We start from the raw sequence: 21,583 nt of genomic DNA, 5'->3' as shown, positions 1-21,583 counted from the left end.
ACATTAATTCGTTATCTGCTAAGCACTGTTTCTGAGTTTAGTCTATTCATTTACTATATTAATAATTCACATGTCAAGACAAGACAAGGTAAAGGAGCAGAAGTAGGCCATTCGGCCCCTTGAGTCTGCTCCGCCACTTCACCATGAAGTTAAGTATTCTCCCATCTCCAATTTCCGACTTTTTCCCCATATTCCTTGATACCCTGACTAATTAGATTCCCATCAATCTCCTCCTTAAACACCCTCAATTATTGGGCCTCCACACTGCATGTGGCAGTGAATTCCATAATTCCACGACCATGATGCCTCAAACAGAATTACAGGACAATGAGTTCCAATCAATTTGCAATCAATGCCCACATTACACAATAATCCGTTTTGCTTTGGTATCATACTACAAACTTTCTCAATGTTTCTGTTGACATGTCACTCATTAAGTGAATACCAAATCGTCAGTCCTGTTGTAGTGATTTGAACTGCTTTGTAATTTAATTAAAATTGTCATTTGATAACGTATATTGATAACTTTCAACAAAAGTAATCAGTCTATAATATTAGCTAAGCAGAGTCTGCTGTGTCACATATCGGGGAATGTTTCTGTTCTCTTGATAAAACTAGATCTATGTAAAGGCAACAAAGGAGCACATTATGAACTTTAATTAATATTGTATAATACAATAGTTGTATCTAGTCTCAATTGTAAGCCAAGCTGACACTGAGGAAATACAGCTCCAGAAATAATATTTTTATTTCTGCAAGGAGTATGTGTGTGTGGCAAATATCAAGCAGCATTTTTTGGTGCATGATTCAGAGCACACGACTGATGATAAGAGGATGTTCACCACGACATTGGAGTAAATTCCAGATGTCTCTTTCTTCTGTGCAGTAAAGGAATTAAATTTTCTGCATCCTACTATAAGTTCTGAGTTATCATAATTCGAAAACAAACAATGCTGAAAGACAAATGCAACTGTTTTATTTATATTTTCTGCCCATTACACTACCGGTGTTTTTGGCAGCAATAAAGGTCTTCCTCTCTGGTTGTGTCCAGGGCTTCCTTCATCATGTCAGTACTTCCACTTAGTTTTCTCTACTGTCTAGTATGCATTTCATGTGGAGACTCAGGAATACAGTTACACTCAGATGTAGAATTATTCTTTATTGCTTTTCCAGACCAGTTTTGATTTACCAGTCTGAATTTTTATTGCTGAACTGAAACCCTGAACGGGCAAGACCCATGGACATCTCTTCGCCTGGCCTCTACTTATTGACCTGTTAGGTATGGCTGATACTACCAAGAGCTAAAGCAGAAGGCCCTGACTCCAGACAACATAGAACTCAGTGTCATTGAGGCACATGGTCCTTCAAACCTGATGACATGTCTGTGGTCTTCTTGCTGCCCTTTATTTATTGCCATCCCTTATTTCAAGCATTGGCACAATTTAACATTCATCATAATCCACTTCCTCTTGTTCCAAACCTTTATGTGTCAGGTTTTTTTTTATCCTATTCAATATTAATCATTTGTTGTATTCCAGGTTTTAAGGTACTATGCTTTCAGTAACAAATGAATATTTCTGAACTTGTGTTGTAGATGGCGAGCTGCCCAAAAGGAACGAGCACTCCCAGCAATGATCCATCGGAAGGAATTCAGTCTGCCAGAAACTTCAGTCAGACAGACAGACTGAACGACATACTTTATGGATCCCGAAGGAAATTGGGTCTCGTTACATTCATACTAAGCAGGAATTGTGTAGAAATATAGCAATATTTAACCAGAAATAATTAAATAATTATAAATTATGCCAAGTAGAAATAATCAGTGATTCATAGTCACTTTATTTGTGACAACATTAATTCGTCATGAGCTAAGTACTGTCTCTGTTATAGTCTATTCGTTTACTCTATTAATAATTCATATTACATTCGACCCATTGAGTCTGCTCTGCCACTCCACCATGAGCTGAACTATTCTCCCATCTAGATCCAATTTTCGACTTTTTCCCCATATCCCTTGATACACTGACTAATTAGATACCTATCAATCTCCTCCTTAAGCACCTTCAATGATTGGGCCTCCACACTGTATGTGGCAACGAATTCCATAATTCCTCCACCATCTGGCTAAAAATATGTACCTTTTGCGATAATTTGATGAGAATGCCAGCAGGATAGATAAAGGGGATGCAGTGTATTTTGTATATCTGGGCGTTAAGAGGTCCTTTGACACAAGTGCCACACAGAAGGCTGCGCATTTAATTAAGAGCCCATGGTATTACAAGAATGTTACTAACATGGGTAGTACATTGGCTGATTGGTAGGAGGCAGCGAGTGGGAATAAATGGATCCTGTTCTGGTTGGCTGCCAGTGGCTAGTGGTGATCCGCAGGGTTCCTATGGGGCCACTTACTTTTATGCTGTATATGATGACTTAGATGAAGGAATAGATGGCTTTCCTGCCAGGTTTGCAGATATTAGGAATATTGGTGGAGGGACATGAAATGTTGAGGAAACAGATATTATAGAAACATAGAAACACGGAACTACTGCACAATACAGGCCCTCCAGCCTACAAAGCTGTGCCGAACATGTCCTTACCTTAGAAATTTTGCATTATGCCGATGACCTTTTGCTTTATATTCCTAATGTTGAGACTTTATTAGCTATCGTACATTCTTTTGTCTCCAGTTTTAGTCAGTATTCAGGATAAGAGTGAACTTATTCTATTGAATCATTTAGTATCAATTAATACTAACCTTCCTTTTAAAATTGTAAGAAATAAACTTACTTATTTGGATGGAACAATTACTAAGAACCATAAATAGTTATTTAAAGAAAATTTGGGCCTGGGACCCCAAGATCCCTCTGATCCTCCTCACTGCCAAGAGTCTAGGCATTAACTCTACATTCTGCCATCATATTTGACCTACCAAAATGAACCAGGCCACACTTATCTGGGTTGAACTCCATCTACCATTTCTCAGCCCAGTTTTGCATCTTATTAATGCCTCATCTCATTAAATTACCTCGTCTCAGTCATTTATAAAAATCACGAAGAGTTGGAGTCCCAGAATAGATCCCTGAGGCACAACACTGGACTCTGGCCTCCATGCAGAATATGACCCGTCTCCAAGCACATTTTGCCTTCTTGGGGTAAGTCAGTTCAGGATCCACAAAGCAGTGTCTCCTTGGATCCCATGTATCCTTACTTTCTCATGGGGTTGAGGAGGAGATAAAACAAAGGATCATCAGTGATTGAATGGCAGAGCTGATTCAATGGGCCAGATTATCTCATTCTGCTCTTATGTCATATGGTCTTAAATAAGTACGTCTAAAATTAATTATTTATAATAATTTTGTGTTTAATGGGGACAATCTCAAGAGCACAGATATTAGGTATGGTGAATAAATGTTGCCAATATCAGTAGTAACCACTTCCAGTCTTACAATAAATGCTAATGAAGAACACATTGTTTGTATGCTTCATTGATTGTTAATTATTATTACAAGTGTTGCACTATTTCACATTTCTTTAACACACATTATACAGTGTTGAACTTCTATTGGCTGGAACTTTTGGTAGTGACACTAAGTTTCTGACCTTGTGCTGTTGATCAGATTTAACCCAGATGCTCACTGTAACTTGCGGAGAAGATATTCCTGATGTCACTTTCAGGGTCTATGGTGCAGCTGTCTGAAAAAAAATGAACAGCACAAATGTCATTATTGTAATCGACATACGGCAACATACATCATCTCCAATATCTATATGATTTTCACTCCAATGGAAGAACTGCAGGAACGAGACTGCAGGATTTTCTGGGATTTGAAATCAGATGGTGTCATTCTCGTAAATGCTTATGTAGTGTTCTCGCACAGCTGTAAAATAACTCTGAACTAAACACCAAGCATAAACCAATCAATGAGGCGGTCCCAGTAAGATTAACCATTTAATGTTCACTCTTCCACATTAAGGTATGGTGAAAACTGTTGATAAAACAATACAAAAAACATACTGTATTTGTTTCCTTCTTGACATCACATTTACATCATAAACACTTGCAAAAGTAAAACGACAACAACAATCTTACATTGAAGTGCAACATACAGTCAGAATCTACCCATGCCATTGACTGGCTTTAAATACATTTCAACACAAACTATCCGCAACGCTTTAAATAACAAAAAACATAAACTTTATCAATCATCATTACTTTTAACAGAATCAGCGTTAACATTTTTAATTCAACATATCGATTATCTCATGAACTTAGGGCGTTGATTCACTAATGTTTCTCGTGCGTAGAAAGAAAACTTTTCTCGCGCTGATACTGTACACATAAGCCCCCTCCTTCCTGTTTCTCCAAACCGGTATTCTCCCACAACACACGGCGAAACCGGGAGTGACGTCATCGCATGCCGCTATATATCACAGAAAACAAATTTACTTTAAACAACCTTAACTTTAACTAGAAAATGATAACAAACAAATTACTAAAGCAAAAGTATAATAAACTAAACAAATGCCTTAAAGGCAACACAGCTTAAGATCTCAAATGACTGCTCCGAAGATAAAATAATTGGTTATTTGGGGAAAGAAACAAGTATATATAATAAAGTTATTACGAACTCCGTGGAGCATGTGGGGATCTTCAGATATACAGGCACTCTCGCTTTCTTTCTTTTTTTTCATTTTCTTTTTTTCTGTAGGGTTGTTAGAGGGGAGGGGCTAAGGGTATATTTGTTTTTCTTTCTGTAATTATTTGAAAACGCAATAAAAACGTTTTAAAAAGAGGATCATTAAAAAAGGTCATTTAGTACAGAGTTATGGAAAAACTTCTTCTCCAAGAGAGTTGTGGGGGTCTGGAATGCACTGCCTCGGAAGGTAGTGGAGGCTTTCAAGGAGCTAAATAGGTATCTTATGGATAGGGGAATCAAGGGATTAGGGGACAAGGCAGGAACAGGGTATTGATAGTAATTGATCAGGCATGATCTCAAAATGGCGGTGCAGGCTCGAAGGGCTGAATGGTCTACTTCTACACCTATTGTCTATTGTCACAGGCGTAACACTGAGATGATGAAGGAAGCCCTGAACACAGCCAAAGAAGGAAGACCTTTATTGCTGCCAAAACACCAGTAGTGTAATGGGCAGAAAATTTAAATAAAACAGTTGCACCTGAACTTTTAGCATTGCTCATTTTCGAATTATGATAACTCAGAACCTGTAGTAGGATGCAGCAAATTGAAGTCCTTTACTATACAGGAGAAGGAGACATCTGGAGTTTACTCCAGTGTCATGGTGAGCATCCTCTTATCATCAGTCGATGCTCTGAAGCATGTACCAGGAAATGTCGACGGATATTTGCCACACACACACATGCTCCTTGTAGAAATAAAAATCATATTTCTGGAGCTGTATTTCCACAGCGTCAGTCTGGCTTACAATTGAGACTGGATACAATTGGAAAGGACGGTGAGTTGTTTCCTCTGGAGCACCATAGCCTGAGGGGAATTCCGATGAAGATTTATAAGTTTAAAAGAGGCATAGATAGAGTAGACAGGGAGTATCTGATTCCCGGGGTTGAAATGTCAAATACCAAAGGGCAGGCATTTACAGTGAGAAGGCGTGTGTTCAAAGGGCATGTGATGGGTAGGGTTTTATTTATTCAGAGAGTGGTGGATCACTGGAATGCACAGTTCTTAATAGATCTTAACAGACCTTTACTTCTAACAAACCACAAAGTCACCTATTGTGTCGTGGGAATCTGATTCTCAGACTTTCGCTCATATTTGAATTGACAATTAACAAAGAATTGTGAAGTCAACTTGCTGCTCAGTTATCTCAGACCATTGACTTTTTGCCCATGGAAGAATTCCTCAACGTGTTTTCCGGAGTTCGGGTATGAGGACAGATGACACATAATAGTTGAGTGAATGACACACACTGATCCTCACGGAGGAATCAGAAATGCAGTGAGGGAGCTATTTTAAGATCCTGGGTGCCAGTATGTCCGAGAGCTAACCTGGACCCAAAATATTGATACAGCTGTAAAGAAGGTGTGACGGCGGCTATATTTCAATAGGAATTTGAGGAGATTTGGAATGTCACCAAAAACGCTATGCTTTCTTGGAAGCTTGACAAAATTTGAATTATTATCTGAAACGTTGATTAATTTCTACAGATGTCTGTTAGAGAGTTTATTGACGAGTTTCATCTTGGCCTGATATGGAAGCATCAATGCCATTGTACGGAAAAGCCTGTAATAAGTACTAAATATGGCCCAGTCCGTCATTGGTGAACCTCACCCACCATTGAATACAGGAAAGTATTCGGCACCAGTTCTCACTATTTAGTTTGACCAGTCAGCTCCTCAGAAAATATTTCCAAAATATTACCCCGTCCACCTCCCACCCCTCTTGTGCATCAATCAAAGTATCTTCTCGGTGAATAAACCCTGAACTATCATGGGAACATTTCCATTACAAGACCTACACGATTTTGTATAACTGTCCGTGAGTAACGTCTCGTGGGAAATCGTAATTGACAATGTTTTCAGCACTCTTGGGGATGCCTGCCTCAAGTGACATTCATCTATTTTGTCTAGTCAAACCAATCTCCCATTCATTACTATTCCAGCCAATTAACTTCTGAAAATATATACTCATGATGGCAAATCGACTTTATTGCATATGACATGACTTAAGGTAGACCTAATGCATAATCTATATTCTGTGTGCTGTCTGTCCCTTCATCTTTGTGATGTTGCTGCATGCAAATTTTCCTTGGTACTGAATCCGTACCTCACTCAACTTATGATAATAAGAATAAACTCAATTTGACTTGGAAAAATTAATGTTTTTTTATTGCATTTCAGTATGTTCATTATATCAAAAAATAGATGTTTGACTTTAAATAAAATGTTGTTTGGAATATTAATGATCTGACACATTTGATTTAGTCAAAGCCCAAAGCATCATTGAGGATCCCTGGCACATATCTCCCAATCTCTTTGACCTATAATCATCGGGAAGGAGGCACTGGAGCTTGAGGACTATGACTGCTAGACTGGGTAATAGGCTTCTTCCATTAGGTTACAAAACCAATGAATGCCCTGCCACAACCGACCTCTCATCACAGGACAGTGAGCTCTCTACTGTTAGTTGTTTTTTTAATGTGCTGCACACTGCATGCATTGTGAGTTATATTTTATGCACTTATTTTTGACAATATTTAGTTTTATGTGCTTTGTGCGATCAATGATCTGTGGTTGGAGCAAGTTGCAGAGGAATGTTGTTTCGTTTGGTTAAAGAAGTGGAGCTAAGACAATCCTACCTGTGAAGAAATTCCCTCTGCATTACTGTTTAATCTGATATCAAGTCGTCTGACCCCTCGGGCTTTGGAAAACTCAGTGTTAACAATCAGCAGGAGAAACACCAGGATGACAAGAGTTTTTTGGAAGGCAATTATCTGGAGGAAGAAATCTCACTTTTGATAGCTCTGGTAAAGAGAAAAGAAGGACATTGAAAGCTTATGGATATTGGAAGACCTAAATAGAGCCGAAGTAGAGAGGATGTATTTTGTGGTGGGGGAGTTTGGGACCAGACGGTACAGCCTTGGAGTAGAAGTATGTCCCTTTACAACAGGAATGAGGAGGAATTTCTCGAGCCAGAAGGTGGTGAATCTGTGGAATTGCTTGCCACAGACAGCTGTGAAGCTATGTAATTGGGGATGGGTAAAGCAGAGGTTGATAGATTATTCATTAATATGTTTGTGATAGGTTCCGCAGCAAGGGAAGCAAATGGGGTTGAGAGGGATAATAAATCATCCAAAATGGAATGATGGGCAGACCCGTTGGTTCTAAATGGCCTAATTCTGCTCCTATGACTTTTGGAAACTACAAATTGAGAGGGAGGATATTTCAGAAAACTGAGAATACAGGTAAAATGAATACAGACATACTACTATATGACAAGGATGACTTATCTTTGGATAGCTGGGACAGTAAATCAGATCAGTTTTAAAGGCAATACTGTATTTTTCTAGTTTAAGTTGTGTGTGTTCAACAATGGGCTATAGTATATCTGTGCTGAATTCGGTTCCCACATATTGTCTTGTACAATCAGACACTGTCACTGAAGGTAATAGATTATCTGCAGAAGTACAGACTCTGGTAGCCTTGAAGACAACTTCAGGACACCTTTCAATTGTAGATAGAATAACATTAAATTTACTATTCTCTTCTTTAATCACAGAGAGTATGAATTTAGATTCCATTCAGTATGAGCTGTAAGTTCCTGTACTGCTGCCTTTGCTGAGCTGATTGTTTTCCATTTCCCTAAAGTTGTTTCTATGCTGAGTTCTTAACAGTGTCAAGAGTGACAAGGTGGTGTGATTATTTCCTTGAGGCTATAGCGTGGGTTTGAGGTCCAATCGAGTGAACAGTTCAAATTCTAGGATGCTATTTCAATGCCATCCTGAATGAATCCAGGCAGATATGTTAAAGCCTCTTGAGTGATTTCCATATACCTTGGAAAAGATGGGCAAGTTCTCCCTGGTTTTGAGTCATTTTCCTTTCTATCAGGGCATAACATTGCTGCATGTGTGAGGTTGGTTGCTGTGTTTCCAATTTATCAGAAACTCTACTTCTAAAATACCTCAATGACAGAGAAATGGTTCAGGACAGCCCAAGCAGAGCATAGTACATTCAGTGGCCACTTTATTAGGAACACCCGTACATCCCATTACTCTTGTTAGTGCCGATATCTCATCATCCAATATTGTCGATGAAACTTAATGCATAAAAGCATGCAAGAATGGTCAAGAGATTCATTTGTTGTTGAGACCAAACAACAACATAGGAGAGAAATGAGATCTTAGTGACTTTGACCATGGATTGATCATTTGTACCAGGCATGGTGGATTGAGAATATCAGAGCCTTCAGCCACTTTCATGTACAAGAGTTTAAAGCGTTTAAAGATAAGTCATTTGATCATTGGCAGTTCTATCAGTGAAAACGTTTGTTTCTGTGATATGTCAGACTGTTTAAGCTGACAGAAAGGTGCTATTAAATTACCACATGTTAAATCAATGGTGTGCAGAAGAACATCTCATGAACATGGAAAGACGAAACTAATTTAACGTCATTGCTGCTTTTGTGGTTTAAGATCCAAAATGTCTAATGATATTGTGAGAGATTTAAAATACTAAATGGAATCTTTACCTTGAGTTTAGAAATAGCAAATTGTAAATCGCAAAGGATTTAACCAACAGCTACAAGGTAACTGTCAAATGGGTCAGTTTGCTATGAAAATAATTTGAGAACTAAGGAGAACATAGAACAATGAAGAGTACAGCACAACAGCAGGCCATTAGGGCCACAATGTTGTGATGAACTAGCTATAAAGCAAATCAAAAACACCCAAACACTAATCCTTCCTGCCTATACCATGTCCATACCATCCATCTTCCTGCAATCCTCTATCAGATCACCCCTCAGCCTTTGGAGCTCCAGTGGAAACAACATTTTATTACGCCTCCTGTGATAGCACACACCCTCTAAATGAAGCAGCATCCTGGTAAACATATTCTTCACCCTCTCCAAAGCCTCCACATCCTTCCAAGTGTGGGGCAACCAGAAATGTATGCAGTCATCCAGATGTGGCCCAACGAGAGTCTTACAAAGTAGGAACATGACTATTGAGCTAAATGCTTCGAATAATAAATACAAGCATGTTGTAAGCCTATTTCTAAACAACATACCAACTTGTGTAGCTACTTACAACTAGCAATGAACTAGGATGCCATGATCTCTCTGCTCAGCAACACTAAAGGACCTTGCCCATAACAGTGTTCTGTCTTGCGTTTGCCTTACTGAGGTGCAATTCGTCACATTTATCTGGGTCAAATTCCATTTGCCATTTCCCAGCCTATATCTGCAATTGATCTACATTTTGCTGTATTTATTGCCAGTCCTCCACACTATCCACAGCTCCATCAATTGTTTCTTCATCTTCCAATTTACCAATGAAGCCATCTACATTTAATGCTTGACAATAATTACTTCAGAAAGACTCAGAAAAATCAGATGTACCTGTAACAAAGAAATGGAAGTTGCTTTCTTTGAGCTGCTGTATCAGATTTAGGTGGTTGTCCCCTATATATTGTGATTCAGGGAGGGGAGGAACCTCAAGTGGAGTATTTTGCAATGGCGCAAATAGTTTCTATTTGGATAGACATGTTTGTGAAGAGTAATCAATGCACTGTGACTATGAACAATCAGTTCATATCTGAGTGTATTCAAATGGGGATTTTATATCCTCACTGTGCCTGGAGATGAAATCCACATATTTACAAATCAAAGTGAACACTCTTACTGTCAGGAGAAGTAAGAAGTAATGTTTTCTTTTCTTCTTGACCAGCCTTTGTACACCAGAGTTTCTGCACACTACCATCACTTCCGTGTCTCATGGGAACGTAACTATTGCAGAACTTCACTCAAGTATTCCCTGAACATTTGCCACACTACCGTACTTTTCCTTGAGAGCATTTGTTTCCAAATTCCTGTCTGATAGCCTCATAATTCCCCTTTTTCAAATTACATTCTTTTCTAACTTGTCTGCTCCGAATATCTCTCCAATGATATTGTAAAGGAGAAAGGATTATATTCACTATCTCCAAAATGCTCTCCTACTGAGAGATCTGACACCTGACCAAGTTCATTTCAAATCAAGTGCAGCCTCTCCTCTTGTAGGCTTAACTACGTATTGTGTCAAGAAGCCTTCCAGAACACACCTAACAAACTCCACCTCATAAAAACCCTTGCTCTAGAAAGATGCTAATCTATATTTGGCAAATTAAAATTTCCCATCATGACAACTCTGTTATTCTTACACCTTTCCAGAATCTGTTTCCCTATCTGCTCCTCGATATTGCTGGTAATATAGGCTCTGCCCTTCTCCATTCACTGTTTTGGGTGATTTTCACTGATTTTGAAGGGCCGTGCCTCACACAGCCAGACTGTTGCAATACAATACTCTCCTCTAAGGTATGAGCAGAATGGTGGGTAAATATTCGATGGAGCAGAAACAAGTGGGGTCAGCAAAAAGGAGGCTCTAGATGTGATGGAGGTTCGAGTTGATGGGGAGTAGAAAGAGGGAACCAGAGCAGGAGGATGAGGCTACAAATGAAAGTTCAGCAACATCTGGAAACTGATTGACTGAAAAAAAAAGAAGTTTATGTTTGCAAAATGCTGGCGGGTCTCAGTAGCCCCAGCAGCATCTATGCAGAGGAATAAACCGTGAATATTGTGGGCCCAAACACTTCATCCTACCTAGACTGTTTATTTCTCTGCTGAGATGCTGCCCGACTTGCTGAGCTCCTGCAGTACTTTGTGTGTTACTTTGCAGTTTATTCTCAGCATCTGCCGAACCTCGAGTTTCATATCTGCAGTGAGACTTCGACAGTTGTCATACAGAATGCCTGTTGACATTGAGTAATAAAGAGGAGAAAATCTGCAGTTATTGAAATCCAAGAACACACAAAATGCTAGAGAAACTCTGCAGGCCAGGCAGCATCTGTGGATAAAAGTACAGTTTACATTTTGGGCCAAGATTCTTCAGTAGGACTGGGGAACAAACAATGAGGAGTAAATTTAAAGGTGGGGGAGGGGAGAGAGAAACACAAAGTGATAACTGGAACTGGGAGAGGGAGAGATGAAGTAAGGAGCTGGGAAGTTGATTGGTGAAAGAGCTACAGGGCTGGAGAAGGGCGAGTCTGATAGGAGAGAACAGAAGGGCGTGGAAGAAAGAAAGGGGGGGGGAGAAACACCCGAGGGAGGTGATGGGCAGGCGACAAGAGGGAAAAGTGGATGGGGAATGATGAGGGAGGGGAGGCATGACCGGACGATCAAGAAATCGATGTTCATGCCATCAGATTGGAGGCTGACCAGCAAGAATACAAGGTGTTGTTCCTCCTACCTGAGTGTGGCCTCATCGCGACAATATAGGAGGCGATGGATTGACATTTCCACTGACTATATTGTTTCTGGAAGCTTGCTGTGTTGAAGTAGATGCTGAGATTTCTGCATAAAAACATTGACTGCTTTTGGGACATGTGCTGTTGAACCAGCACTTCTCCCCTCAAACTAATCCAGTATATTAACAACAACATGTCCCCTCCCTTTTCCAAAAAATAATTCAACCACTCTAATACCATATATCCCATATGTTTACACAAATGGGACATCAGGAATATTTATCTATAACTAGGAGGATCCAACAGGGGTTTACCAGGATCCTGAATAGACACTACAATTGCAATTTTCCATGAGGAGGGATGATGGCCTGAATGCCAAATAGGATTCAAAAATGTAATATTATCTCCAAAGAGCTCCGGCCATACGTTTAAACATGCAATAACATATATCATCCTTTCCTGGAGCCGTCAGCCCAGTATTAATAATCGTTTTCCTAAATTCACACAAATAAAACTCTACTTCACTGTCATTGCTACAGCAGGTTTCCAACACGTCTGGGTATTCACTTAACAGCTTATCCCTACATTGTTTAGTCTCTTCATTATTTTGATTATGAGTTACAGCAAATGACCAAGCCAGTAACTAAACCCTCTCCGTTTCAGTCACAATTGTATCACCTTCTTTAATCAATACTGGGTCCCTATGAATCCCTCACCCCCATTTTCTTTATCATTCCCCTAACACCTCCAAGTTTAATAGTCCTTCGAATTCTAGCACAATATGACCTCTAGTAAATATTTTTCACAACCTTCATTACTTTCCTCACCACGGCCTGTGACCTGTTACACTTAATAAGATCACGCGGACAGTGATACTTCTTAACTTTCCAAAATGCCACATTTTTCTCAATAATTGCCTCTGCACACTCCTCCGTCCACCATGGTACAGATTTTCTCCTATTAATGCACTTTTTAATATGAGTCTCTTCCAGCAAATTTGAGGAATAACGTGACAACCTTTCTTTGCAGAAATCGACATCATGCTCTCCATTCCATCCAAACAGATGTTCCATTCATCACATAAAACATTAAAACTTCTCCAATTTGCTTTACCGAAATTCCACCTCCTCAAAGAGGCATCTTGGTCTAAACCCAGGCTTATAAATAGAGGAAAATGATCACTCCCCAATGTTTCATCTCCCATGACATACCACTCACTCACTGCAGAATGAATGTTTGAAACCAAAGTTAAATTTACAGCAATTTCAGAACTATTATGAACATTAAATCTCATAACTCTCCCACCAGTTAGACACAGTGAAATATCTAAAACTCTTCTGCAATCAAACAAGCACCATCATTCTGAGAACAAGCCCACAGTGAAGTCTATGCATTAAAAGCCCCAACCATACAACCCTCAGTGAGCTGGAGCTACATATACTCTAACACATCAATCGAAAGCTTTCCACCATGGTTATAATAATATACCTCTTTAATGTCGCTCCCTGTTGAATCAAATACTTCTACAAGTGTCTCATACATTTCATTCACATCCACAACTGTATGCCTTCTCCCTTTCTGTATAAAATTTGCAATAGCACCTTCTCTACGAAATAATCTATCACGCCTAATTACAATATAATCCTGGAAGGAAGAATTTAAATGTGGGAAGCCAGGTTTCCTGAACACATACAACGTCAGATAGATTTGATAAATCAGAAATAAACTTGGAGTCTTGACCGTGAAAAATTCTGGCTTCCGGAAATATGCGTATTCTCCCTTCATACACAGTCTGGAGAAATGTAGCGGGACGTTTATGATTGGTGAAACAGATTTAAACTAAGTGTAGTTAATATTGCCACGGTATCTGGAGATTTAGTTCACCGATTTCTTTCAATTTATAAATGTTCGCGGACGGTCGTTGTGTAAACTCAAGTCAGTTTACCAACGGATGGGCCTTCAGAAAGTGGGGCTTTAACAAATACAGTCTGAACAAACCGTGAGTGTTCAGCTCTCGGGTTGGAATGGGGTTAAGAGAGGTAACAAAAATTGGACAAAGCTCAAAGAACCGCATTCTTCACGGTTATTAAACCAGAAGCAATAATTAGTGTCTTCTTCAGAGAAACCTGATGACCGAGAGGAAATGACAGGGAAGGAGTGCGTCATGATTCCATGCCTGTGCAGTACGCAGGAATGTAACAGAGAAATCTGGATTCTGCTGAATAGTGGACAGCAATTTCTGAGTAACGGAGATAAGATTCTGAATGAGCGCATCAAAAAGCAATTTTCAAGCTTACCTCAAGTCCAAGTCGCAATATTCTTTTAATGAAACCGTGAGTGGCTCTTAAAAGATTCTTTGATTTTCCCGTTTGTTTTGTCAGTAAACTTGTCTTCAGTTGGAGCTGGTGTACTTGGTCACCGCCATTGTCCCTTCGGAAACGGCGTGCTTGGCCAGCTCCCCGGGCAGCAGCAGGCGCACGGCGGTCTGGGTCTCCCGGGAGCTGATGGTGGACCGCTTGTTGTAGTCGGCCAGGCGATAAGCCTCACCCGCGATGAGCTCGAAGATATCGTTCACGAATGATTTCATGATGCTCATGGCCTTGGAGGAGATGCCGGTGTCGGGGAGAACCTGCTTCATCACTTTGTAACTCTCCTTCCTCGACCTCTTGCGCTTCTTGCCAGACTTGCTCGCCGGTTTGGACGGAGCTTTCTTGGCGCCCTTCTTGGGAGCGGGTTTCGGAGGATCAGGCACTTCCCCGTCGGTTTCAAACACAATAATAATCAGAAACTGTTCGGAGCTCGGACTAAATAGGCAGCGCACAAAATAGTATGTTAATTAGAATGGTGACGCTGAGCATTCCGATTGGCTGCTTGGAGAAAGGAATCACCAAGCGGAACGCTGGGGGATGGGAAGCGGCACCAATGTGTGACGGTTCGCGCTGCGTTTAATACAGGAGGAAGGACAGAGGGCAGAGACAGGCGGGGGTGTGTGCTGCAATTGAAAAGGGAAACGCAAATTTCAAAAGCAGTATGAAAATAAAATTAGATGAAATATTGTAAAATTAAACACGAAGACGTTCAGTTCATGACACAAGGCAGCAGGAGAGCGAAGGAGAGATTTGGACATTTCAAAGTAAAGTTCAAATCGAGTTTATTTATGCACACAGGAGAAAGGAACAACGGATTTGTAGCAGCATTCACAGACACATTTCATCAGACACAACATTGACAAGAAACACTGGAATTAAATATGAATTATACCAACATATTCAAATAGACAGAGGACTATCAGAACAAAATCAAAATAACAAAGAGATTATGCGGGCAGTCGGAGAATCACCCCTCTTGTGCTTCTTCATCTCGTCACTCTCGATTCAGTCTCACGCAACGCTGCCACATTGATCCGGCCCATGCCTTCATCCACCAGGTCCAACACTTGCCTTTGTTGGATCTTACTCCTCCGTACACTCGGCTTCGGGTTTGTGGGTGTGTGGCCAGGGTTAGAAGCGGTGGGTGCCCCTTCTTAGGATTGGGTTTGAGGGTAGGGCTGGTGGATGTATATGTCAGGCTGGAAGAGATAAAGCTGTGGAGTTTAGTATGGTGAGATATGTGGGACTATGGTGGATAGGGTAGTGTAGTGGAGCCAATTTAATCTAGCCGATGCCTTTCATTAACGTGGCCTGACTCCCACTTGGCTTAAAGAACCGGGTGTGCAAAGGGACACATCATCAGTACTGCAACCTGGGGTCATTGGGGGTTTCGGGTCGTTAATCATGAGACTCTCTTGCCCAGGTGACCGAGCCAGGGTTGATCAGACCCAGCTTGTGTTTATCCCATGGACGAAGATAATCAGAGGCACTGTAATACTGCATGTTGTGGGTATTTTCGAACTTGTTACTTGGCTGTATTTTGACCATTTGGAGAGTACAATGTTCTGAGGCCTTGTAATCAGGCTTCACCTCCTCGTAAGGTTCCACTTTCCTGCTTTAAATTTACATCTGTCTTTATTTTGCATCTGTGTGCCTGGGATAGCATGGGTTAATGATTGAGGTTTACAGATTTGTCCATAATTCCAAAATACAAAAATCTCTGAAATCCAGAACTTTTTCTGCTGACATGACGTCACAAATGGAGAATTTTACCAGGATTAAATGGCTTGTCATATGAAAAGCGTTTCATAGCTCTGGGCCTCTCTTCCCCGTGACGTTGGAGAAAGAAGAGTTACCGAATTGAAACCTATCAAATAGTGGAAGGGCTTGATTGAGTGGATGTGGAGAGGATTTTTCCTGTGGTGGGAGTGTCTAAAGCCAGACCACCCAGCTTCAAAATAGAATATCCTTTCAGAATGGAGAGCAGGAGGAATTCCTTCAGCCAGAGAGTGGTGAATCGGTGGAATTTTTGCCACAGGCAGCAGGAGAGGTCAAATCACTGGGTATAGGCAGAGATTCATAGATTCTTTAGTGGTCAGGGCATAAAGGGATACAAGGGAAGATAAGAGGATAAATTGATCAGTGATGATGAAATGGCAGAGCGGGCTCGATGGGCGAAATGGCTGAATTCTGCTCCTATATCTTGTGGCCTTATGGACTGAGTGACGAAAACTCTCCCAGAGACTGGTGATCTCAGCTTTGACACAACCCAGCACCTGAGGCTCCAGATTACTTATACAGCGAATACAGAAATTCTTCATTTTCTGATTAAAGAGATATAATTCCATTTCCATCCTGAATGCATGTCACCGCATTCTGATGTAAAAGAGTAATGATGCTTTGGGCTGAGAACCTTCACACTGTGATCTGATGGAAGGGTCTTGGCCCGAAGTGTTAACTGTTTACTCTTTGGCATACAGGCTGCCTGTCCTCATGAGTTCCACCAGCATCTTTTGTTGCTTTGGATTTCCAGCATCAGCAGATTCTCTCGTGTTTGCGATTTACACCTCATTCTGAGGGTATTTTCCTCAGTTTTGGAACTCTCATTCAGGGGAAAGATACTCCTTGCCTACTGTCTGTCACATCCTGAAAGAATCTAACAGATTTCCTCGTTTTCTCATTGACTGCAAGAAATACAGACCCGGTCCACTCACTGTCCTCTCACATAACCAACCCTCCATCCCTGGAACCAGCACAGTCAGTGCGGGGAACAGTCACTGCACTCCCTCTATTGCAGGGATATCCTTCCTGAGGAAGTGTGACCAAACACGGACACTACATTCAAGGTGTGCTCTCACCAGGACCCTACAGAACCCACCGAGATATCTGTACCCCTCTTCTCCACTCCTCCTGGATCACAGGACAAAATACTGTTTGCCCCTCTCATTACTTGTTGTATCTGCATGTTAACTCAAGTGATTTGTTTACAATGACACCCAGGTCCCTTTGAACATCCCCATGTGGAAATGACTCTTACAGTTTGATCCTGGGAATAGGTGATCTCACTTTTCCGCACATTCTTTTCCATCCGCCCCATCCTCAACCATTCACTCTCCTCTCTACATCCCCCAAACCTTCTCACTACTAACACTGTCCGTCCCACTCTGCCAGAGCAACAGACTTTGTCACTGAGTTGTGCAGCACAGAAACAGGCCCTTCAGCCCAACACATCCATGCTGACAAAGTGGACAAACAAAACCATTCTCAGTTACCTCTATTTGCCCCATGTCCCTGTAAAACTTCCCTCTCCACAGTGCAAGAGATATTGCAATGGTGCCGACCTATGCCATCACTGTAGGTAGTTTGTTCCATGTAATTAGCGCCTTCTGTGTACAAAACCTGCTCCTCATGGTCCCATTTAAATCTTCCCTCTCTCACTTTATACCTGGAATCTCTAGCGTCCAACTCCATGACCCTGGAGATAACAGATTCACTACTGACCATATCAATGTCTGCCATTATTTTATCAACCTCTCGAATGTCACATACACTCTGATGAGGAATTTCCAGCCTATCTAGCCTCCTGTTAAATCCTTTTTGCACCCTCTCCAGTTTAATGTCACCCTCTGCTCACAGGGCAACTATAAATGTACGTCATGCTCCAAGAGTCGTTTCCCCAAGGCTGGGAGAGATGTAATGTGACGTCACGGCCTAGTGTCCAAAACTCTCCCGACGAATGCTGGTGTGGCAAACACCTTCTTCTCCGTCCTGCCTACCTGTGTTTACACTTTGAAGGAATTCGATATCTGCACCCCGATATCTCTGTTTTACAGCACTCCCAGGGACCGACCGTTCCCCACGGCAGTTCTGCCCTGGTTCGTGAATGACAATGGAACATCTCTTGTTCTTGTTTGCAGACTCGAAGGGCAGAATGGACTACTCCTGCACCTATTTTCCATGTTTCTATCTCACATTCCTCAAATCACTGAGCTCATTGATCACCGTCCTGTTGTATTGCTAGTTACATTTTTTCACACTTTAAAGGGATCTGCGTATTTGCTGAGCCGGGCATTGAAATTGTCAGCCGAGTCTTTAATGATTGAACTGCAGCAGCAGACCTGACTCAGCTCCCAGGCTTTTCCTTGCAGCGATACACGCACAGTGCTGGGGGAACTCAGCAGGCCAGGCAGCATCTGTGAGAAACAGTAAACAGCCGACGTTTCAGGCCGAGACCCTCCAGAATCTGAACAATGTTTGGTTTTCCTTCGATCCTTTCCCAAGTTACTGGATAACATAACCCATCCTCCAATCCTCTGCCACTACTCCTGCCCAAGAAACACACAGAGAGACAGAGCGGGGAGGGGAGGAGACAGAGTCAGAGTGACGGACAGAGCCGAGAACGGCCTCTCATCGTCCAGCTCCGCCTTCACTTTACTAGGCCCGGCAATTTCCAATGGTTTATCCGAAACACAGAGCTCCAGAGAGGGGAAAGAAAACTCCCTCACACACCACGTACATAGTGAAAGATTCCTAGGAATTTACTGGCTGTCGGACTTCATGCAATCAGATTACAGTGTGATTGGCGCAGGATTAATTTCAAATCGCCCGCCAATTTCAGAGCACCCAGCAACGGTGCTTGATTACTTTTTCATGTTATGTACCATTAATTGTATCATGGATTAATCTGCTTCAAAAGTAACTCAGCCAAATATATCGATAAAAATAATTAAAAGGTTGTGGACACGGCTCCCTCTGTGAGGTGTTGGGTGGCTCTTAGAAGAGTCTTTGTGTTGTTCTCCGCCTTCACTTTACTAGGCCCGGCAATTTCCTATCCGCAGCACAGCGCTCGAGCGGAAAAAAAAAAACCTCCCTCACACAACACGTACACACTGAAGGTTTTCTGGGAATTTGCTGATTCTCATGCTTTAAATTATAGGAAGTGCTTTTCCATTCCGGAAATACCCGAGAAACTCGGTCTGTCGCTCCCCGGCCCCGTGACCAGTGCGAGCGCCCTCACACACAGCAGTTGGTGGGCGAGGGGGCAGTCACTTCCAGTGATAAGAGGGTTAATTCATCAGAACAATTGTTCCTCTGGGTCGCGAGGGTAATGAAAGTCCGGTCACATAGAGGAACAGGATAAGACTGATATTAGGATATATAGACCACGCTTCTGGCGCCTTCTAAACCCCAGGTAAAGTGGTGGCTGAGGAGCTGGTGTGAGGTGGTTGATGCACCATCAATAACTCACTCTGAGACGTAAGGCGAGATATCGGCTTTAATTGACTGAAGAAGGAACCAGCAGCGAGTGACCATCATACTACATCTTGGAGAATGAGGGAGAGGATCAGACCTCGATCGCCTTTATACAGGGGCCTGTGGGAGGAGCGTGTCCAGACAGGCAAATAGTTCACCACATTCACCCCCCCCCCTACACTTTGTTTAAACGTGTACTCATGTGGCGAAGTTTCTTACAGGTCAAGTCTATCAGGTGGTCGAATCTGTCGCTGCGATCTACGTAGCACCGGCTGTGATTGCACCGATGCCGGCGATATTGGTGATTGCACAGGAGACGGAGGTTGTGCTGGTTCCAGCTCATGCATGTGCGAGGCACCTGGTATATAGGTGTCATGAGGAGTCTATGTAGGGCCTGGTGAGCGCGGTGTCACCTCGGGTACAGGGTTCATAGTTACCTGAGAGTGTTCAGGGTAGTGGTCTGCTGCACCTGCGGGCGCCAGGTCGCGGATGGAGACCGTGTCCTCCCGCCCATCAGGTAGAACCACGTCGGCATACTGGGGGTTCGCATGCAGAAGGTGAACCCTCTCGACCAGCGGGGAGTATTTATTGTTGCTCACATGTTTCCGGAGCAGCACTGGCCCCGGGGACGTCAGCCAAACAGGTAGAGTGGTCCCAGTGACAGACTTCCTGGGAAAAGAGAATAGGAGTTCGTGAGGGGGGGTTGGGGCCGCCATCCAACCACCTGGGCACTCCAAGGGCTTGTGCTTGGCTCAATGATCCCCTCCCTGAGCAGCCACTGCCCCTCTGACTGAGTGAAGGCCCTGTCCCCCGCACTGTACCGCCTGCTTTTAGTCGTCACAGGTTTACAGTCGGGGTCAGGTTGGCTGACAACGGTGGGGGAGGGACCTGGAGAGTGGAGAGACTGCAAGTGGTGTCGTTAGCGCAGCTGTCGTGCTGGATGGGATGTGTGTGCCGCTGTGTGTGTGTGTGGTCAGCAGTGATGAAGTTCCACAGAACTGAGGATTCCGGACAGTGAGTGGTGGGAGGGGCCCGTCATATACCAGAGTCACACTTTCGGGATGGCTCTGGAAGTCCAGCCCCAATAGCACAGGTGCGCACAGATTAGGCATGACCAGCAGCGCAAAGTTCCGATATGCTGTGCCTTGCACCACCAATGTTGCTACACAACCCGCCGGGAAGTCTGTGGAATGCGACCCAGAAGCCAAATGGATCTTCTGACTTACTGGCCGTGTTGCGAGTCCGCAGCGTTGCACTGTGTCCGGGTGAATAAAACTCTTAGTGCTGCCCGTGTCAAACAGGCATGTAGTCCTGTGCCCCTCCACCCGGATGTCCATCATTGAACTTGCAAGCTGGTGTGGGGCGCTTTGGTCGAGGGTCACAGTGGCCAGAGACGAGCCGCCGGGGTACCCGGTAAGCATCGGCTGGTCGGGCGCGGGGCATGCTGACGCCAACAAAGATGGCCGCCCACATCCGGGGTACCTGGTAAGCATCCGAGGGTCGGGGGCGGGGTATGGTGACGCCGACAAAGATGGCCGCTCACATCCGGGGTACCCGGAAAGCATCCGAGGGTCGGGTGTGGGGCATGCTGACGCGGACAAAGAAGACCGCCAACATCCGGGCATGCAAGATGGCGGCCCCCACGTCTCACTAGCAGTGCTGCACTCCGCTCGCAGTTTAGACTTACAGACCTCGGCGAAATGGCCCCGCTTTCCGCAGCTGGAGCAGGTCGCTTCTCGCGCTGGACAGCGTTTTCGGGGGTGTATTTTGAGGCCGCAGAAATAACAAAGCACAGGCTTCTGACGGGCCACCGCCATGGTCGGGTTCGGGGAGCTGGTGGAATCGCACTGGCAGCGTCGATTTCGCTCGCGGGAGCCGGTGGTGGCGGGGTCGGATGCGTCCACGGAACCGGCGGGGAATCGCGCGACTGGACAGCGTCGGCGTAGTGCAGCGCAGCTTCCAAAGCGTTGGCCGTCTCGATCGCCGA

General features: G+C 43.1%; 1 protein-coding gene across 1 annotated transcript; it reads right to left on the bottom strand.

The window, feature by feature from the left end:
• Positions 1–1,600: 1,600 nt before the first annotated feature.
• On the bottom strand, positions 1,601–21,213 carry LOC132387171 (histone H2B-like). The gene is made up of 3 exons (XM_059959519.1): positions 21,140–21,213; positions 14,272–14,778; positions 1,601–3,693 (listed from the first exon to the last, which is right to left on the bottom strand). The coding sequence occupies exons 1-2, from the start codon at positions 21,211–21,213 to the stop codon at positions 14,367–14,369; spliced, it is 486 nt and encodes a 161-aa protein (XP_059815502.1). The 3' UTR covers positions 1,601–3,693; positions 14,272–14,366.
• Between the last annotated feature and the right edge of the window lie 370 nt (positions 21,214–21,583).

The sequence above is a fragment of the Hypanus sabinus genome, unplaced genomic scaffold, assembly GCF_030144855.1.
Source record: "Hypanus sabinus isolate sHypSab1 unplaced genomic scaffold, sHypSab1.hap1 scaffold_1589, whole genome shotgun sequence".
Classification (NCBI taxonomy): Eukaryota; Metazoa; Chordata; class Chondrichthyes; order Myliobatiformes; family Dasyatidae; genus Hypanus; species Hypanus sabinus.
The sequence above is the reverse complement of the archived record's forward strand: the minus strand, read 5'-3'. Positions and strand labels throughout refer to the sequence as shown.

Coding starts and splice junctions, on each gene's coding strand:
- LOC132387171 (XM_059959519.1), bottom strand. CDS start 21,213: ATGTTGGCGGTCTTCTTTGTCCGCGTCAGCATGCCCCACACCCGACCC. Junction 14,779..21,139: donor GCTTTCCGGGTACCCCGGAT/GTGAGCGGCCAT, acceptor CTGCCTATTTAG/TCCGAGCTCCGAACAGTTTC.